The 22421-nt window shown below is 40.6% G+C and overlaps 1 protein-coding gene across 1 annotated transcript in view; it reads right to left on the bottom strand.

The window, feature by feature from the left end:
• SLC9A2 (solute carrier family 9 member A2) overlaps window positions 1–17671 on the bottom strand; it is a 91725-nt gene extending 74054 nt beyond the window's left edge. Inside the window, exon 1 of the mRNA XM_008008268.3 lies at window positions 16855–17671. Coding sequence (XP_008006459.3) covers window positions 16855–17143 — 289 coding nt within the window. The 5' untranslated portion in view covers window positions 17144–17671. The remainder of the gene's footprint in view (window positions 1–16854) is intronic.
• Window positions 17672–22421: the final 4750 nt, after the last annotated feature.

Genomic DNA, 22421 nt, shown 5'->3' with positions numbered 1-22421 from the left:
AGGCTGAGAAGCAGTGGAAAGTGCCTCTCTTTAGTGAGCACAAGGAACATTTTCATTCAAGAGATCAGTAATTGCCAGGACCACAACTGATGTACCCATAGAGTTTACCTTTCACAGACGACGAACTCATTGTGTGTCTTAACACAGTGCCTCCTGAGTGCAATCCCAGCTCAGCTTCCCTTTGGCTTGTGCTTCCTATTCAAGGTGGGAAACATGAACCCTTTTCCCTTAGATATTCCATAGCGCCCTTCCCACATTTGTCAATGGTCAGAGTACGTCAGCCATTTGTATTTGTCTTTTTGTAACATGATCACTTTCTGAGAATCATACTCATTTTGATCAGTGTTAACTTGACTATAAAACATATTCCAACTGATCCTGAGCGCCTAAGCGTCCCACATAATCAGCTCAGCCCTTTTAAATATACCCAGGTATAAATACAAGAAGTAAAATTTTACGTAACATGAAAAAGTCTGAAGCAGAGTTTGCAAGCTTGCAGGCCATGAGCCACCAAGGCCTGCACGCTTGTTTTGTTCGGCCTATCTAGTGGGTTCAACGATTGAGCTCATATTGAGAAACTGAGAGGATCCACATGTAAATTCTTCTGTCCTAGTTATCTTGGAAAATCACCAAAACCGGGCTTTTTGTCACTCATGCCAATTTCTTCAAAGTGACCATCAGCTGGAGTTTGGGCAGGGCAAGAGCTGGCTGTCCAACTTGCTCCCCGTAACCCCTTCCATCTCTCAGGGCATGAAGAGGCACCAACAAAGGCCCACACTGACAGCTACATGTCTATCTTTTTAGGCTCCTTCCTTCTAGTCTCAACCACAGCAATGACAACACAACTTAGGCAGAGATTCCAGGAATTAAGTAACACGTTTCCCATCCTTTAAGCAGATGAATGAGGGACCATCTCCTCAGGGGCCAGGGGTGTCTCCCTATCCCAGCTGGGACACTGCAGTTGGTTTTTATCAATGGGGTAAGATCTCTGGTGGGTCCAGGACAACACACAGAGTGGGTGAAGTTCACTTCTGCAGGCAGGTGGCTCTGCCACCCTGGGAGTCTCTTTTTCACTGGAGGCAGCTGAATCCTACTCTGATACCCGAGCTGGGTTGGGCACAGGATTTAACTCATGCCCTGGCCACCTCACTGCCTGCGTTATATTCTTTCTTCAACCCACACCACACCCACTGGACAGCTCGGAAATGATCACTGGCTCAGTTGTGCTGGCGCCGCAACTCTGCCCAAGGAAATAATAACGATGACGCTGGCCAGTTTTCAAAGTATTTCAGCATGTATTCTATCTGGGTGTGAAATGTGTGTCTCCCCAAGCTGAGAAAAGGACTCTACAGATGGCAAGGGAATTTCTAATACAGCCAGGTGGGAAACAAGATACTCACTATTAAATACTGAGAGCTGCCCTTGAACACGCGGAGTATTCTTATTTAGAAAACTCTGGGACTCAAGTTTCCTGTGAGGAACGGTGGGTGAAGCAGCCACAGAGCTTGCTCTCAGTCTGTTAGGACTGCAGGTATAGGTCTTACAGCTATGAAACAGATTCAATGGGTCTTCTGTGATTCCACACATCTTTAACTTTTTCATTTCCTCAAGGCTCTAGGCCCTCCACTTTTTCTTTTTCTTTTCTTCCTTTCTTCCCACCCTCCCATTTTAGAAACACAATCTGATGAAGGGGTTTGACCAAGAAAGGATTCAATTTGAAGAGATCATTCTGAAGGTGAAACTTGCCAGTGCCTAGGCAGTGTGTAGGAGGAGTTACAGAGTCCAAGTGGTTGACAAGTTCTAGTGACTATTTCTGAACAGATCCTTTGCACAGCTTAGTTAAGCTGGGAGAGGGGCCACTCGGGTGTGCCAGTGGTGATAAAGACTCTGGTATACTATAACCTAGATTCAAAGCTTTCCATGCCAGCCAACAGTTGAAAGCAATTTTTATTCTACTGCCCCAGGCTAGATGTTAAATCTTAGGATTTATCATTCTCTCAACTCATGTGTTAGTAAATGATTTATGCCAATTTTGGCTTTGCTGTTTGCACACTGCTATCACTAAGCCATATAAAGTTTTCCAGGGACGCTACCCCACCCACCCAACCACCTTGTGTGGGAACCGTATTTTCTGTTTTCTGGTTTCTATTCCTTCAAGAGCTTGCCTTCTAAGCAAATTTACCACTTGCTCAAAATACATAGATCAAAGTATAGTGAAGGAACCCACAATTGCCAGTAATTGCTACCTGATTTCATTTTTCAGTTAAGTGGTTGCTAACACTTAACTGCAGTCACCAGTTATTTACACGGCAGGGAAATATTTGCACACTGTTAGCTCATGCTAAACTAAGAAACCATCCCATTTGGAAAATGACTGTATTTTCCAAGCTTGCTAGAATCCTATCCCTTTCATTCCCTTTCCCTCCTCCCTGACTTCTGTTACCAAGTTGGTGGTCTTTGTACATCCAGGTGTCTTCCCATTTGCTTATGGTTGCAAAAATCAAAGGGGTTTCAATGAGTTTTGGGATGCGTATTTTAAGGATTCTTGGAGATTCACAGTTCCATAGAGTTCTACAGTCATCATAATTATTACGTTCATTAAAATAATGGTCAAACCTACTAACACATTCAGTGGGCAAACAGAGGACTAGAGTCTTGCCAATTATACTCATTTGTTACAAGATTTAGGAACAGTAACAGCTCCCTGGTTTTAGTGGCTTCAAAACAGAAAATTGAAATAAGAACAAAGAAAAAGACAAAGATAAAAAAAAAAAAAAAAGAAAGGAAGAAACCCACTGCAGATGGAGCCAACCATTAAGTAAACAGATTAGCTATCTTATCAACCAAATCCCTTTAGCTAACCATCACCTCTCATGTGTGGTGCTTAGAATGTGAGCAGTTGAATGAACGAATGAATGTCAGCTGTGACACAAAACAAAATAAAATACAGACTCTTGTGAGGTTCAGAGCAGATGACAAATTCCAGTTGTGAAATGATTGAAAATATAAAACAGTGTTACTTGGTTTTAACTGTATACATTGTAAGGGACAACATTTGTAAAAAGACACCCATGCCCTTGGAACCTCTCTTGAAGAGGGATGAACTGCGAGTGAACAGCCAACTCACACATAAATAATCAGATGTCAGAGAGTGATAGACAGCTTAGAAGAAAGCAAACCTGGGCAACAGAATCCAGAGAAACTGGGGCCAGAGCTATTGCACACAAGCATGCATGTATTCTTATTTCCCTTTAAAGCTCCTCGAGCCAGAGTCAGCATCTTCCATACTCATCCAGAAACTTTACCAGCAAACACACAAAGAATGCTGCCATTCTCCTAAGTAAGCAGACCAGGCGTGTTGACACTAACAATGTATCCTTCCCAACCTTGAACACCAAGACTTTCAATCAGATAGAAAAGAGGAAGCTGCAATTTTTCAGTATCGTTTCTCCTCACCATTCCAGTGTTCTGTAAGAGAAAATGTACAGTCAGCCGATGCATGCTTCTGCCTTAGAATACTGGTGATGAAAAGCACGGGTTGACATTTCTAAAATAGCAATAATTACTTTAGGCAGCACTTTGCTTTAACATTCTTTCCAATCTAGATTCTCAAAGAAACACTTTTTGTACAAAAAGCACAAAAGGCCTAGGAAAGCAACTGCTGAACAACGTGCTTACCACAAGTGTGTGAGCTGATGCATCTGTGGACCCTAATGACACAGAAGAGACCCAGAAGCTCTGGGCTTTCCAGGAAGTGTCCGGAGGAGGGTCAACGAGAGAGTCTGCTCCTATAGGGAGTCACAGCTGCCTGTGAGCCCTCCATGCCTAGTCTTTCACCTAGCCCTCCACCAATTATGCCTGACTGCTCACCTTTCGTTTTCCAAGACAAGAACCTGGGATTTAAAAAAAAAAAAAAAAAAAAAAATGTGCATTGCCTTTCTTTTCCGTTGCACACTAACTTAGCAAAAGCAGAAAGAAATGATTTTTTAAGCTTATGTCACATATTTCAGAGGCTGACATATGTATGATTTAGAAAGAAACCTTTTCATAACAACAACGGCAAACGATCAGGACATCTAACAACTTGCTGTGGAGCAAATGGACGAAACAGATTTTCATGGTATAATGCTATTATACATTGGGGGAGAAAGAAAGAAATCTGTTCTCCTTCAAGGCTATCCACATTTCCGAGGTCTATAAAGTAGCACGTGTTGTAAATGTGTTAACTCTATCCTCACAACACCCTAATGAAGAAGTTACTACTGTGAGCTCATTTTACTGATGAAATAACAGAGGTTAGAGAAGGTAATTGACTCACCCAGATCCACAGCTAGTAAGTAGCAGGGCTGGGATTTTGGACTGCAGAGATTAAATTACCATTAAAAGTATATCCAATAATAGTATATGCACTATGGTAGAGTGATCAAATCAATTACCATCCAAATGAGGATATTTGAGAGTGAAATGACACAATAATAATATATGTGACAGGTCATTTGTAACAAATGTAAACCAGAAATATCATGGACAACCAGGGAGTGTGGTAACTTTAATTATATCATTAAAGTGTGGTGAAGAAAAAGAGTTTCTCCAAATGTTATTGAGTTACTCATTTACTCAGTAATTATTTATTGAGTTTGTACTATGTACCAGGCCTTGTTCCAGACAATGAGTCAAACACAAAGTCCTTTCCCTCATTGAGCACGCATTCTAATGAATGTCATTTATCTGTACGTGTGTTTCTATATGTGCCTGTTTGCATGTGTCATACCTGTGTATGTGTGTGCAGCAATGAAACATATTTAACATCTTTTCTCCTGTAAATCTGTTGAAGTTGAACTTATTAAAATCTAATATGACAGCTTAAGTTATATGGGTTGAACCTTTTCTTAACCTATGAATACTTAACATGTTAAATATATATGTCAAAAGCATTAAAATTTTGTATTCTGTGTGTCATGGATGATGGAAAAGACCAGGCCAAGATTCTGAAGTTCTAGACTCATGGTCCGGCTCTGGTACTACTGAGTTCCGCTACCTTACCTTTTCCTTAGCTCTTTGTGTCCTGCCCAGTTTAGAGTTGTTGTGAGGTCATACTACTCCTAACTTTTTGGTTGCAATGTACTTTTTCCATGTATTACTTCGATTCGTCCTCACAGAATCACACTGAGGAGGCCAGGTGCTATTATTATTGCGTGATTTTACAATGGCAATCTGAGACTGTCATAACAAGGCCTATGGGTCAAGCATGAGCCTCAAATGCAGGCCTCTGGCTCCAGGTTAAGAGTGGGTAAAGTGCGCTGGAGACCACACCTGAAGTGTGGTACTTTAATATTATTTCCCGTGAGAAACAGGGGGGCCGGGTGAGACACATCCAAGTGATGAACAACTAGCTGTGGCCCCACCTCTGCCACTTGATAGCTGACACCTTGGACAAGTTACCTAAGCTCCTTAAACTCTTATCCTCATCTATTTTTTAAAACTAGGAATAACAATGGTGCCTACCTCCCAGAATTACCGTGAAGATTAAATAAGACAAAGAATATAAAGCGCTTGGCTCAAATACCTGGCAGAGAATAATATTCTGTCCTTGTTGGCTATTATTATTTTATTAAAGAAACTGTGATAGAGGGATGACAGAGTCTCACCCATCTCCTCCCTTCTGTGCTACAAGAAAATGCGCCACTGGTTGCATTACACTGCTCAGGTTTCCTGGCCAGTGGGTCTCCAGGAAACAGGCCCAGGAATTGGGAAAAGCAACCAGAGGCAGAGTCACAGAACTATGGCTATGGAGTTGTTTCACTGCCCTGTGATTTTCCAAACAACTTTCTATGGATAGCAAAACCTTTATACTTCTTTAGAGTGCTTCCCAGACAGAGCAGGCCGGTGTAATCTGATTCATTTCTAGGTGAAATTTCTAAATGTATTGTGAATTTGATTTTTCTTATCTGTCTTTCCCCTGTGAGCCTTTGTATGCCAACACAAACTAATAACGTGAAACTCACCTGGAAAGTATGCTCGTCACAGTCATAACAGAGATCTTTTGGTGGAATTTCCCTGCCCTACCCACCGGAATTATCAGAGAGGAAGAGGAATACAAGTCGTCTTCAAACAAGGGATGAATTTGACAAATCAAGACGAGAAAACCCTTGTACAGTGATAAACAATGCACAGGACGGTTGCAGGAAGCACATCAATTATGACTCACACATTTAAAAGATGTAATTGCGAGAGAATAACCTATAATTGCGCTTGTATCATTTAAAATGACAATACGCCCATGTCTACACATCACTTTAATATAATATTAATATAATAAACACATGCTTCTCTTGGATTAAGTCTCTTTTGCTGTAAAAGTAACAGCTTTGTTATAAATGATGAAATGATGTCCTCCCCTGCAGACAATCTTAAACAGATAGGGTAAGTGTGTGTATACATATATATATATTTATATGTGTGTGTGTATGTGTATATGTGTGTGTGTGTATGTGTGTATATATATGTGTGTGTGTATGTGTGTGTGTGTGTGTGTGTGTGTGTGTGTATGTATATATCTCCCAATGGAAGAACCAAGTAGATGAATACTTGTCAGGGTCATAAGACCAAGTTAATGGCAGAAGTGGAATTACAACAGGGTCTTCCTCCTTCTAATCTGGGGTTGTCCTTCCCAAAACTTAGGTCAAACACTTCCATCAACTGCTAAGCTATTCCTCTTCTACACAAGCATGAAAATACACCAAATAAAACAGAAGCAGTACAGTGACACCCCCACGTCCTTCAGATTGAAAACTAGGAAAGTACACATTATTTTCACCTTACATTAAAGAGAAGCCATTATGATATCATAACCATGAGAATTAAACCTTCTATAGAAAGTATGTCCTTAAAACGTACTGTGTAAAATGTCACAGAGATATCCAACAATATGGACACAAATGGTGTCTCCTCATACCACTACATAAGATATTAATATCTAGCCGAGTTCAAAATAGAGGAAAAGGTCTAGGAGGCAAAAAATGAGAAGAAAATCAAAATTAGATATGCCAGTAGGATTTGAAGTCACAGTGAACCAGGGGAATTCCTGACACAGAAGCGTGACTTATGTGCTAGGATCTGGCATTTTAACACCTATATGAGGATGAGAAATTTGACTTCAGACCACTAAAGAAAGGGCTCCGGAAGAAATTCCTGAATTTCCAAGAGCTACATTGTCCTAAATAAATAAATACTAGAAAAAGAAAAGATGCTTTTAGCCAAGGAAAAAAGGAAGGAAAAGAAATGCTTGAACTCCTTATGGCTTTGAGCCAGGGGAAATACGCCCACAAAGTATAAAATTCCAGGTCTAAACCACATACAGGTATTAAGTCTATATCTATAGTACTTGAATCATGTTGTAAAGCCAAGCTAAGAAATGAATAGTAAAAACAAATCATTAAAACCCTAGGTCCCAGCAAGAAGCACACTCCAAACCATTTTGTAAGAACATTTTACAACTTAAAGAAAACAGATGTTTACCAAATAAACATCCCCTGCTGAAGTTAAGCTCATAATTAAAACTACAATCTACATAAGGAAATAAATATTGAAAAGAGAAATTCAGTAAATGGATAAATGTAAGAATTAGCACCCCAAGTATTATAAATAACAGAACAATCCAAAAGAGATTATAAAATGAATGTAGTTTAAAGGAATAAAAGAGGAATAAAACCAATAATTAATATACTTATGTAATGCAACAGCATGAACAAAACACAGATAGACTTGGAAAAGGGCCCACACAGCTTAAATGAAAATATAATTAAAACTAAAAATCCAATGAGTAGGTTAACCACAGATTAGAAATGCACTGAGAGTAAAATATGGTAAGCTGGAAAAAAGATAAGATAAAATCTCCAAGAAATACCACAGCAATGAAGAGACGAAAAACATGAAACAGCTGTTAAGAAGCATGGAAGTATAACAAGTTCTGAGCAAGAAAAATAAAGTAAATCTATACTTAGATACATTAAGAAAATAGCAGAATATCAAAAACAACTAAAAAACTTAAAACCAGAGACATAAGTCAAATTAATATCAAAAGGCAGTGTAACAACATAATTCTATTTACCAACAAAAGAGGACAAAAAGTATTGAAGTAATATATTCTGAGTGATAAATAACACCAAACCCTACACTCAGTTATATTATCATTTAAGAGTATAATAAAAATAAAGATGTTTCCATGCAAGACTAAAGCCTTCCCTGAAGTATCCACTAAAGAATATATATCAGTAAAAACAAAAACAAACAAAAAAGAACCCGGAAGGCAGAAAGAGATAAAAAGTAACAATGAAGAAAAACTGGAAAACGTGTTTACAAATCTATGTAACTATTTCTTATACAAAGCAAAAACTAATTTGGAGGAAGTTAAATACAGTCCAAACATGAATTATGACAAAATATTATGATTCTGAAACATGCAGTTAGAATTTATTTAAGTTCAAGTATTAGGAAGAAGATAATAAAAATAGCAAATACTTTTATGTTCTGGGAACCTATTTGATACCATTATGTTCCATGAAATTATTTTAACACTTTATGTGTATTAGCTAATTTACTTTACACAACAGCCTATGACATTGCTATGTTTATTGTCACCACTTTACTTTACCACCAGGACTACAGAGCCCTGAGAGTTTAAGTTATATTGTGAAAATCACATAACCACAAAATAGGTAGGAAAATGTATCTGAGATGTGAGCCATGGTAGTCTGGTTGTCTCCTGTTACATCAGATAATCACACAAAACTATAAAGTAACCTTAAAAAGAATAGAAATAGAATACATAATTCTGTATAAAAAATAAGAAAGAGAAATCAACCAAGCCAAAATATGGCAAGAAAGAAAGATTAGGACACCAAGTAAAAGCATAGTAAACAGAGAGCAAAATAAGTCAAAATATATCATTATTCACAATAAGTGCAATTACATTTCTCTTTTTAAGCTACGGTGTTTTAAAATGTGAAATTAAAGATGCAAAATCCAGATCTATGTGGTTTAATGAGGTCTATCCAAATGAAAATGACACAACTCATTTGATAGCATAGGTATAAAAATATAAATCTGGAAAATGTAGATATAGAAAACAGATATGGAAAAAAGTACATGTGCAAAATCAAGTTTTCTTTTAAATGGTAATAGTTTTATATGAAAAAAATACACTTTGAGCCACAAGTACTGGAAATAAGGAAGTTAAAAACTTAATAATTAAAGGAAGAACTCACTCTGAAGATGTAACAATATTGAATGAGTATATAATAACATAGCATCAAAACAAAGCAAAAATTGCAACAATTACAAAAAGTAATTGACATCACAATCTTAGAAGTGACTTTAATGTACCCCAGGAACTGATAAAGTAGCCAAAAAACTGGTAATGCTATTGAAGATTTTAACACCGTAATTAGAAATTTGATCTAGTCTCTGTGTCTGTATATGTATACATCTAAGTATATAAAATCCTGTATACAATAAATAGAGAATACACATTCTTTTTCAAGTGTAAGTGGAAAATATAGTTTTAAAATGTCCATAAAATAAGCCATAAAGGATATCACAATCAACACTAAAAATCAGCATTATACCTATCTAGCCAAAATGCAATAAAATGTGAATAAAATAAAAAACAACTGGGCATGGTGGTGCATGCCTATAGTTACAGCTACTTAGAAGGCTTAAGCAGGAGAATCATTTGAGCTAAGTAGTTTGAGAGCAGCCAAGGCAACATAGTGAGAACCTATCTCTAAAACTGACAACGACAACAAAAAAACAACCCAAATCTCCATAAGTTTATTAACTGAGAAGTAAAATTCTGACTAATTATTGAGTTAGCATTAAATATCACAAGGGGGTTTAAAAATACTGAGAGCTGAGTGACAGTGAAAACCGTGCATATCAAAACTATGCAATGCAACTAAAGTAGGAAAAAGGGGTATATTTCTAGCCTTAAATAACATATATTGCCATTCTTCCAAAATTTACCCATTTGGATCATGAGAATTCATCTTTAAGAAGAGTTTCATTGACTAATCCTATTTTAGTTCATGAAGCATACCTTTGGCTCCATGAAAATCAAACTGATTTTGTAGACTCTGAGCATCCTGAGATGAGATCCATCAAAAGCAGTCACCATTCCAGTTTTATCATTGGTATGCCGTGTTAAGTAATCCTTTCAGAACACCCATGGTTTCCTACTTAACAGCGGTAAAGCGATCATGCAATTTATTCAGAAACTGATATGTCATTTGCATAATTTCCCTTAAATCTTTTGTCTTTACCATTATCTTTATTGGTATTACTTATATCAAAGATGGATTTACATAAACTTTGAGTATGATGAATACGTTTAGTTTGTGACAGAGTCTTAAGTATACAGTATATCATAGATTTGAATTTAATGAAGACAAGCAAATATCCATATTTTGGATAAATTGATTAGAGAATTGGCTTATTAGGAGTTTCAATAAGTAAGTAAGCTACTGAAGTGATTTTGTTCATGTTAATAAGACTGATGTCATTTTAGCATAACTGTGTGTCAGTTTTGGAGCTCAGGGATTCATAAAAATACCTACCAGAGAAACTATTGAAAATAATATTAATTATGTTTTTAAATATTGGTGTTTCTTACTCTTGTAAGGTGTGAATTAACAATATTAATAGAACATAAGTAAACTAAACAATGAATGGGTTAAGCTTTCAATTCAAGGATTAATTAAATAAATAAACCCAAAGGAAGCTGAAGTAAGTAAATCATAATGTAAGAGTAGAAGCAGATAACTTAGAAGCTAACCAAAAGCTAATTCTTTGATAAAGCATCAAATAGACAAACTCCTGCATACCTGATCGAGGTGAAAAAAAGAAAAACATAACAATATTCGAAACAGAAAGGAGAACATATATGCATATAAAGTGGAGATCTTTTAAATCATAAAACAACTTCCAATAAATTTTTTAAAACTCAAAATAATAATTTTATAAAAAATACAGATGACCAACATTGACCCCGGAAGACACAGATAAACCAAATAAAACTATAAACATTAAAGCAATGGACTCAACGGATTAAAATCTATCCATATACCAAAACCATCAATTCACTTTGTTTTACAGGTGAGTTTTTATACCATCCAAGGAACAGTTTAGTTTTTTGTTTCTAAGAGAGCGGGTCTCCATCTGTCTGTTGCCCACCCACACTGGAGTGCAGGGGCGTCATCACAGGTCACTGTAATCTAGAACTCCTGAGCTCAAGTGATCCTCCTGCCTAACTCCTGAGTCGCTGGGACTAAAAGCACAGGCCTCCAAACCTGGCTTTCTGTTGTTGTTGTTGTTGTTGTTGTTGTTAACGTTTTGAAGAGATTGGGTCTCACTATGTTGCTCAGGCTGGTCTCAAACTTCTGGCCTCAAGTGATCCTCCCACGTCAGCCCCCCAAAGTGCTGAGATCACAATTGTGAGCTACCATACCCAGCCAGAACAAACAGTTTATGCGAATAGTTCATTGTATACTTCTTAGGGCTTCAATCTAGGTGAAATAATTCTATAAGAAAGAAAGCTGAGTATTGTTATCATTGTTAAAGTGGGTATAATGTAACACTTTCATTTGGTGATAAAAAATATCTATTATTTTAAAGGGTACAAAACCACTTCAGAGGTAAGGTGTAGTGGCGAAATTCTAGAAGACACCCAAATTGGTTTTCAGAGAGAAGATGAGAAAGCTGTTGAAGTCCTCCTTCAGACAGAGAACAGAAACTGTGTGAGCAGCCCACTGGGAGAAGATGGAGGCTTTGAGAAGGAAAGGAATCAGTGGTCTCCTTTTAACTTTACGAGGAACCAATACCTGCCACCAGAAACTCCTGAATTTAGAAGTGTATTCAAAGTGAGATGTGGTTCAGACAGCAGGTGAAGACCCTGAGCTCCATCCACTGACCATCCAGTTGATGAATATGCCTCAGGAAAACCAGAGGACAAAGAAAAACAGGCTAAGTGCAAGGATAAGTTTTTTTCAGAGATCAAAGTCTCTGTAATTCAGACAGATATGAAACTCTTAGGTTTCAGATTTCAATTTCAGCATAGCCTGGATCCCAGAGGAGACGTCTTCATGAGCCAAACTGCTATCTTTCCCTTAAAATTATGAGAATATAATTTATTTAATTTCATGACAGCAGGATGGAGGGAGGTGGAAAATTCTGCATCCCACTCCAACTAAGGGGCAGAGAAAATAAAAAAGAGCAGAGTGACCAGTGACACTTGAAAGGAGATGGAAATAGGCCAGCCTCACAAGACCTCAAGATATGGGAAGGTATGTTAGGGGAACCCCAGGACAAAGAAGGAGGCTCTGTTACTTTAGACAGCAAGGTGCTCAGTGCTTTGTCCTTAAACCTTGAGAAGAAATACAGTCCACGTCCAAGTTCTCCCAAATTAGCAAAAACCCCACTGGGCCATTTCACAGGCAAAGAAATCAGAGGAGTCAATCTTAAAACACACCAGAAAATTTTATCTTAATTCTTTGGCTACCCATTATTCCAGGCTGTAGAACCCGATCCCTCTGTACAAGATTTATCAAGCAAAGTGTGTATTTATAACTGTAAAAATAATCAACAGTTGCTCAAAATATAAATATTCAAAGTGAAAGAATAATGTGAATTCACAGGTGCGAGGACCTAAGTAAAAATCAAATGAGGAAACATTTCTTGACAAAACTTTTAAAGCTTTTCCGAGGTATACTAAATTTGCTGTGCTTTAAAAAAAATATTTTGACCTACTTCATAAGCATATACTCATCATCATCTTTATCATCATTATCATTGTTTTGGTAAATTTTATAATTACAAAACTACTTTTTCTGGACCAAGTAATTAGGATGTTGATTTTGATAATGAAGTGATAATGAAGTGTAACTGATAATGATAATGAAGTGTAACAATTAAGAGTTAAGCTGAATCATTCATTACTTTGCCAAAAATGGATTTTCTCACTTCTGATTGTAATATTTCTCAGATTATATTGGCTTATAATATATAATATAATATATATTAGAAAACTATTCTGAATTCACCATCAGGCATTATTTAAATGCCCTACAAATGTTATTTGGAGCTTCCAATTTGGACAACCTGTTAATTTAACCATGTTTAGATTCTTCACTAGCAAGGTTTCTCCATGTTCTCTCTGAGGCAGGTAAGGTTAGGTACACTACACAAATGGCATAAAAGTGCCCTAAATAGAAACCATGGCATTTTGCAGGGGTTAGCATTTGCATTATCCCACAGTTTCACAACCATCTGCACACCTCAATTCCTCTTCATTCCCAAATATGAGCAACTTAAGTCATATAAGCCACCCCAAAACGGCTTTTTCAGAGCAAAAGTTGAAAGATAAATGACTAGATGACTGTTTAGTGGGGTACAAGAGTGTCCCACAGCACCAAGACCATCCTGCTTAAAACCAAACAAAAAGTTCAGGACCCTGGGAGCAAGAGGAGGGGTGGGGATTTCTGGGCATTTCCTGGCTCCTCTAGGAACACAGGGGAAGCTGCAGGACAAGGCTGGGCTCTGTGCAGGAGAATCTAGAGAAAATACCTCAGGCACCAGCATTTTGGACTCTAAAACTCCACATTCTGTCCTGAGAAATATACCCTTCACTCTACCTGTGGCAGTCTCCATTTGGCTGTTCGGACCCCTCTCTGGGTGGAAATTATCATCTCTGTGACACTCAGATGCAGAAAGGAAAGATAAAGTAGTAGCCAGAGACGTTCCAAATTTGGGGGAAAACAGGAGGTGCAATATGTGATGATTTCCATAGCAAAGCATGATGCAGGGGAAAGCAGAAACTGGCAACTAGAACAGAGGGGCCCCAGGGAATGTAAACACATCTGGGCTAAGAAGATGCTAGTGGAGAGACAAATGCACCTGTTTCCCAAGAAACCATGAATGCCTTTAACAAAGTATCACACAGTGAGAGTGAGCTGGTCCAGTCAAATGAATGGAACAGGACAGCAAGAGAATAAGTGCAGAAAGGCAGCCCACAGAATAATAACTGAGGCCAAAATAGAAGTAAAGAGAGACAAGAGGCAGCCCAGGACAGTGAATAGTGGAAAAGGTTCTGTAGTGCCAGAAACTGTACAGTTACTACTGCTACTCTGACTACACCACTGTCCTCACTGCTACTAATGATGACAGTATGGATGGAGTGATGGAGTACTTACAGTATGCCCAGCTTTATTCTAAAGGTGTTACACATTCATTCTCATTTAATCCTCACAAAAGAACATGCCTTCTGGAAATGCACAAAGATGAGAAATGAGACAGACCTGGCTGGAATTCTGGCTCACCACCCACCACCAAGTTAATCTCCCCATTTTTTCATTTTCTCCTATATGAAACCAGGAAATCAACACCTACCTGGCATAGTGACTGTAAAAATTAGAGATAATGCCCTTAAGTGCCTCCTAGCGGCTGTTATTATTGTCATTAATCTGATTAAAACAATCAGAAGTGATGAACAAAGGAGAGAGTTGGAATAGAAATGGCAACAGAGAAGCTGTAATGGAAACAGGCACAGAAGCAGCCCTCCAGTGATGGAGCCTTGAGGCTCAGAGGGAGTGATAGGGAACAGGTCATTCATTTTGGCTCGCCACTTTGTGTGCTTCTGGGTGCAAACTCACTCAGAGTTTCCACCTCAACTAGTGGGAGTATTAATATTGCCACTCCCTACAGGGCGGGCTTGTGGCATCTGAGTTTATTATTAGAGGCAATGAATTTACACAAATGTGCCTATCTGGTTGATAGATGGGGAAGTCCCCCTCCCTTATACCATTTATCAGTGGAATTAAGACACTCAACTAGTAGAACCACGTCAAAGCCAGTCAATTACAGACTTCAGAGTCATTAAATAATATGTGTCTCTCTTAGTCACCACTAATAGAATCTAATTAATCTTATCTGGCATGAAGATTTGCTTCCGGTTTACCTACCACAACTTCCACCCTCCTGTAAAGCATCCCTTCTACCTGTTTTGCACTCCCCTCCCAATTTATGTCTTTGTTCATTCCTCTCTGGAATGTTGCTCTCTTTTCTCTCTAACTGACCAGATCCTGGTCATCCTGGAAAATCCAGTTTAAAAGTTTTATCTGCACGAGGAAGTGCTCTCTGCTCAATGGCATACTATCTTTTCTGAGTTTGTCACCCTACTTAGCAGTGTCCTGGGCAATAATCACATAGTGTGTACACCTCTCTCTACTCATCAATAAGCTCCCTGAGGATGGCAGACAATGTGTCTTTTCATTCTTTATGGAAATCTGCCTCATCTCACAGGGTAAAGACATAAAATATATGTAATGCCTACATTCTTTGGACCTAATAACTTATTTGATTCATTATAACAGTAGTTAATATATTTCAGGATTTTTATGAAGTCTTTAAAATATAAAGTAAAAATAATATAAAGCACCATGCTCATAACATAAAAGTTTCTGGGGCATGGGTAATGAAGATGAGATAATATATTCTGAGGTTTCTGCTTTCAAAATGAGAGTTAAAGGTAGTGTGAAAGTGGGTAGTTTTTTTTTGTTTTGTTTTGTTTTTCCTGAGACAAGGTATCTCTCTGTGGCCCAGGCTGGAGTGCAGCGGTGTCATTCATGGCTCACTGCAACCGCAACCTCCTGAGTTTAAGCGATCCTCCTCCCTCAGGCTCCCGCCTCAGCCTCCAAGTAACTGAGAATACACACGTGCACCACAACACCAGGCTACTTTTTATTTATTTATTTATTTTTGAGACAGAGTCTCGCTTTGTCACACAGGCTGGAGTGCAGTGGCAATCTCGGCTCACTGCAACCTCTGCCTCCTGGGTTCAAGCAATTCCCTCCCTCAGCCTCCCTAGTAGCTGGGAATACAGGTTCCTGCCACCACGTATGGCTAATTTTTTTTGTATTTTTACTAGAGACAGAGTTTCACCATGCTGACCAGTCTGGTCTTGAACTTCTGACCTCGTGATCCACCTGCCTCAGCCTCCCAAAGTGCTGATATCGCAGGTGTGAGCCACCGCACCCAGCCGATTTTTTATTTTTGTATTGTAGGGTCTTGCTATGTTGCCCATGTTGATCTTGAACTCCTGGCCTCAAGGGATCCTCACGTTTGGGCCTCCCAGTATGCTGGGATTACAGGCTGGGCCATTGTCCTGGGCTCAGAGTTAATTATTTTTAAATACGCATCTCACCTCACTGGCCTCAGCCACCCTTGAAGCAAAAGCTTCCTGGAGAGTGACAGCCTCAACCCAATAGAGGGAGAAGACAGGGCGTTTCTATTGCAGCTGCAAGCACTCAGGTGTCCCTGGTCCCCTTCCATGCACCTCATTAGTCAGGCGCACAGCAGGGTCTGTGTCACTGCCAAGGCGCCTCTCTCCTGTAGCATCCCGGTAAGTTTTAACCACATTATGAATAGCTCCGGGTTTCATCTGCACCTCTCTCCCTGCAGGTGAGACTGGTACACTTCAAGAAACAGGTCTCACTCAACTTAAGCAGAGGGCTGACAAACTTGGCGTTCCGTGCGGCAGAAGTAAGCAGCAATCGCTAAGTTTGTAGACCTTACACTTTGGGGCCATTTCAAGGCCAATGTTCACTTAAGAACCAAAACGCGAAACTGCTCTTCCTAGAGTCCTTTTCAAGCAGAAGAAACTGCTCCATCTGTCGCCCCTGCCCTGACTCGAGATGAGGCGGTCACTATCTTGAGTGACCAGAGGTCAGCTGGCTGACCCAGTCACCCTCCAGGTGTCCCCCCGAGACCGCCCCCTCCCATTCCCCACGAGTCTAGCTCGCTCACCAATCTTGGCCAGGGAGGCCAGCAGGATCCATAGAGTGATCTCGAAGGGGATCTGCACGTGGGGGTAATCCAGGGTAAACACAGGCAGCCGGCTCTCCTCGAACAGTGTCGTTCCGGGAGCCACCACGCTCGCAGGGCTGGGCGGGCTGGAGCTGGTGCCCATGGCCCTCGGCGCGTTCAGCAAGGTCTCCGCCAGGGCGCCCACGGGCCCCGCCACCTGCAGGAGCAGCAGCGACAGCATCGAAGGCGGTGGCGCCCGCAGGCTCCTCCAGTTGCCCAGTGGTTCCATGGGTGCCGCCGGTTGCCGCCGAGAGGCGCGGCGGTTGGCCCTGCGAGCGCTCAACGCATCGCGCCCGGGCTGCGCAGCCCGCTCCGCCCTGCCCCGTGCAGAGCAGGGCAGCGAGAGCCACCCGCAGCTGCTGCGGGACCGGGTCTCTGCAACCAGAGGGCTAGGTCCTCGCTGTGAGCAGGCGCACTGCCTGGCAAGGCACGTGCTGGGCGACAAGAGGCCACTGCGCGGACCCTCAGCAGCCCTCAGCCGCCCTCCGCCGCCGGCCGCCGGCCCATGCCCGTGAGCTGCTCCCCAGCCGCAGCTGCAGGCCCTGCCCAGGGCGGCCCGCGGGCGGGGGCGGGGCGGGCGCAGCGCCCAAGCCGCGGGGCAGGAGGACAAGGGGACCCGGCCGGCACACCGCGCACCTGCTCGAGCCCGCGGGGTACGCAGGGCCCCAGTGACCGCGGGGGCGATGGCTGCCCTCCCTTGGCGCAGGCACCGCGCGCCACGACCCGCCACCCCCAGAGCCGGCGAACTGTGGGTGGAATCGCAGCACCGGGCGCATGGTGGCCGGAGCTGTCTCCGCCCCGGAGGCAGCGTCGGACGTCCATCCAGTGAAGGGACCGGCGCGACCCACGCGTCGCGCCCTTCCCTCCTCCCCCGCCCCCGCAGGCTCCTGCAAGGGGACACCCGGTGCGCTGGGCGCGCGGGGAGCCGCCACAGGCTCGCGGTCCGGAGGAGAAGCCCGGGCCGGTGGAGGAGGGGTGCTGTCACCCCAGTCGGGCGCTGCGGAGGCCAAGACACGGCATGGGGTTCTCTGAACATACAGAAAGTTTAGGAAAGCCAAATTTTGTTTCCTTTGCGAGAGTTTATCAACTCGCGCACAAGGTGCTCTGCGCAGGGGAACTCCCTGTGCGGAACTCAGTGTTCCCACGCCCCCACGGAGTCGGAATCCTGTTCTCTCCTCTGCCACGCTGTGCTGCTTTCACCCATTTGCTACACTGTCGCTGCCACTTTTCTTCTCCCTCCCCCAGCTCACGTAAAACCAAAACATCTTTCTCCGCTTTTAGGCTTAGAGGTGTACATGTCCAAGAGCATAAGGAATACAATTATTTCATGGAAAACCAGTGATTTGCCTCGCTCAGATTGACTTGCTCCGCTAATTACAGGACAGGCTGTGGTTAGGGAAAGAAAGGAAGCGCGATTCTCCTTCTGGATCTGAAAGGGCTTTCTCATGCAGAGCCAACCTTTCCTCTCCTTCAGAGCGCAGCCTTCTTCAGTGGTTGCGATCTCACTGTTCGAGCATCTTTATCGCCAGAAACTGCATCTTTATCGCCAGAAACTGAAATGAGCACAAAGGGGACTAGTTGCCATTCAATTAACTGAAAGTTTTCCCTTTGATAGTTATGAAATAAAAATCCTCCTCTTTTCTTAATCTTTGATGTGTCAAAACACGTGGCTTCTACTATTAAACAAACACCAGGCAGTTCGACCTTCAAAGCAGTTTTTTTTTTTTTTTCTTCTAAGTTTTAACATAGAAAATCAATGAGATGTCAGCAGAGGGTACAAGAAAAAAAAAAAATCCTCCACCTACAGAGAAGAAAATAAGGAACAGTCCTCTTTGGACCTTCAAAGTAATGGAGGGACAGGTCCAGGTTAAAAAGAGAGAAGAATTCTGAGAGATGTTACAGAGCACTACTTCATTTGCTATTTCACAAAGCACCAGTTTTTCAAAAGTGCTACAGAATTGAAACTAAAGATATTATCTTAAAAAGAATCACTGCGCATCCCAAACTCAGCCTCCCCTTCTCCTTTCACTGGAAACTTTTATTAAAGGTATGTGCCTAACATACCCCCGTGAAAAGGCAGCAAATAAGAGCTTTTTAAAATTTTTGAGTACCTATCTCTACATGGGAAGCTCAATACAAGGCACTTTACTTGCATTTTTCTGTTAATCATAAAAATCCAAAGAGGCAGATATTTTTTACCCATTTTATAAGTGAAGAAATATAGTGTAAAAATGTTTTAAAATAAACAAATAGACTTAAGTTTAACACATTAAGTAAGTGTCTGGAAGGAATTCACACCCAGGCCAACACTGGTTTCATCTCACCCTTTACCCCATGACTAGTTGCCCATAAACAGCAGGCTATATTCTCAGCTACTGTAAAATAAGCAGTGGAGAATATTTCAGGGATTGTTCCAAAAAGTTATCGCAGGATACAGTTTTAGTAAGTGAATCAGGCAGGTCTACACACTTAGTGACATAGTAATAGGAAGAGGGCACATTTAGACAATAATTTCTAGGAGTTTGTCACACAACACTTTTAAGAATGATTGTGCATCATGAACAAGAAAATGAATGACAAATCTGTTTCTGGGCCCTCACTGCCCGTAGACCCTGTATCAATTTAACTTTATACATCTATGCTACTGAAGTCAAAGGCTATCCACTTTTTTTTTTTTACATTTGAAAAACAAAAAGTCCTTTTACTTATTCTTGGAAATGGGAGGTAAATAAGTTAGTTTTAAAAAGACACTCTTTTCATCTTTCCCTTCAAGCAAATCTTAAAAGAGTTCAATTATGTCCCTATGCCGAGAGCGACTTGGCCTGGCTCTTTCCTCAAAATGCCCTCTGACTAGGAGCTCAGCCGTGAACGTGGTAACACCAACCCATGGAATGACTGAAGCAAGAAGCGAAACGTGGGCACACATTTTAAACCCTTTAGTGGTTTCTTCGTGACCTTTAGACATCTTACCTGGTAGCTGAATTTCTAGACTAATTGGGGGTCCTCTTTTTTGCCCTTTGATTTCCCTTAACTTTTCAGCACTTAATCATTTTGCTTTTCTCCTACTGAAAATCGCTGTGAAGGTATTGGTCTGTTTGACTCGTTCTTTTATCTTTAGCTCCTAGCATAGTACCTGGAGACAGTGAGTACCCGCTAAATATGTGTTGGACGAAGAAACGTATGAATTGACGATGAAATGAACAGCTCTCACACACTAGGGATCTGAACTGCAGGCCTTTCTCACAGTTAGGTCAGTTGCAGGATGGACATGAATTCTCCTAGTTTCACATGAAATGTTTTCCTCCAGTGATCCCTGGTTCACATTTTGGGATCTCTCATGTCTTTTTCCCCCCTTCTATCCAAATGATGTATGAATTTAATCACATTACAAAATTTCTAAATATTTTTAGAAATTATAGTTACCTGATTTGAGACTGACTTTCACATAGCATGGAAATATTTACTAGGAATGTATGAATCTTCTAAGGCAAACACGTACTTTTTTTTTGTCTGCACTTTGCTCTAGAGTGGTCTGTTAGAATATTACTGTATTTAATGGAGTACTTTAGTAGGAATAACTCCTGAATTATACAGCCATCAAGCAAGACACTAGATCTGGCATCACTAGGAATCACAAAGAATTTTGGAATACTTTCTGGTCCAAGGGAAAGAAATTAGTAAAATAAAACAGAGTTAGCTTAAGAGGACACGCACCTTAAAATATAAAAATACGAGCTATGCAGAGGAGATTAGGATCCGGACCTAACCCAGGACTGATCTTAAATCTCCTGCTCCTGCACTGGAAACTTCAGGAGGCACTGAGGTTTAACTTTGTGTCTCTTGCCGTACAGAGCTTAGAGCTTACTGAAGAGTTGTTGAATGTTGAAACCTCAGGAACTTCTGTATGAAGGAGCAGGCAGAGATCTCTGCATGCCAGCAAACATATTCTTCACAGCTCCAAAAGTTTTAATGTGCTATCCATCTTTTTCAGATGTAGAGTGGAGGCTGACAGAGAGGAAGGGAACAGCTCATTAGTGGCAGTAGCTCTTCTGGACCACAGTGCGGCGCCAGAGGTTAGCACCTCCCTTAGAAGCTAGTATGCGGAAGCAATGTATGTTCAATCAAGAGACAGAGACCAGGGAACGGCTCCATCCTCAGATACCAGTGTAACAATCGCAATAGTTACTAATAATAGTTAGATACTAATATGTCACGCTATTCTTTGCACATTTTTATAATATTCATATTTTATATTCCTCTTTCTTTAAACTCTACGTTGCACAACCTCTAGCCATTAGTTGGGTAATATATCAATTGAGAATCTTTGCCTATAAAAAGTTGACACTCATAATATTGTTGAATTGGTTATTTTATTATTATATTTGAAAGTTCTCAATGTTTAAACTACTTTCTTTTTTTAAGAGACTTAATTCTCAGCAAAAATCTAAGGACTTCTTCCCAGAGAGCAGTCATGCAGTGGTGTGAACATTTTACTGATGCCCACAGAATTAATGTTTTTCTCTGTTTCTTTTTGGCCACATATATTTGTTTCAGCAGAGAAATGTTTTGCTTTATGAAAAGGTACTTTCTGCAAATTCAAACCTGTAAATAATAGTGGAACTTTTTTGTTGTTGTTTGGTTTTGTAGAGATGGAGTCTCACTGTGTTGCCCAGGCTGGCCTCAAACTCCTAATAACTGCTGGACTCAAGTGATCCTCCCTTCTCAGCCTCCTAAGTAGTTGGGACTACAGGCGCACCACCACACCCAGCTTACAATGGTACTTTTAATGTTGAATTCTCTTCATATATTTAAGCTAAGAGTCAGTTTCAGATATCCAACCACCAAATTTTTCAGTGCTTTGGTTTTCCTCCATAAAATAAGGGACTTGGGACAAGTAATTTTATGTTTCTTTATAAAAAGTTTTAAAAATTTAAGATATGAATTTAAAACATCTGTGTAGAATGGTCACATGCCTCCATCCTGGCTCATCCTGCTCCAGATACTGTGATGTCGCATGTGGGAAGAGAGACTCCCTGTCCTTTCAACTTTATCATGTATCATCTGAACTCTGACATGCAAGGCAGTCAGAAAGCAAAAACTGAACTTACCTTGCAGGGAGAAAAACTAAAGTCTGTCTTGGTTACTGATGCTTATATACCCTGCTTCTTAGGGGGAAGAGAGATACGGAAATATGGATGATTTTAGAGGGATAGTAAATGACTTTTACAGTTCCCATAGGAACTTCTAAATAGAATCCTGTTGTTACATATAAGGCACACTCACTCATCAATTCAACAAATATTTGTAGAGTATATATAGTTGCTAGGTACCTGCAACTAAGCCTCTTTGTACCTTTGGGGACCCAATAAATGAGAATGCTTCAAGGGATCATGGCAAAGATGTTTCTAGAAACAGAAGTGGAAAACAAGGAGTACCTTTGCAAATGTACATTTTGTTTACTGTTCTAGAACATACTTAACTGCTAAAATACTGGAAATAGAAATCTG

Source organism: Chlorocebus sabaeus, chromosome 14 (genome assembly GCF_047675955.1).
Source record: "Chlorocebus sabaeus isolate Y175 chromosome 14, mChlSab1.0.hap1, whole genome shotgun sequence".
Taxonomy (NCBI): Eukaryota; Metazoa; Chordata; class Mammalia; order Primates; family Cercopithecidae; genus Chlorocebus; species Chlorocebus sabaeus.
This window is presented reverse-complemented; position numbering and strand designations above follow the sequence as displayed.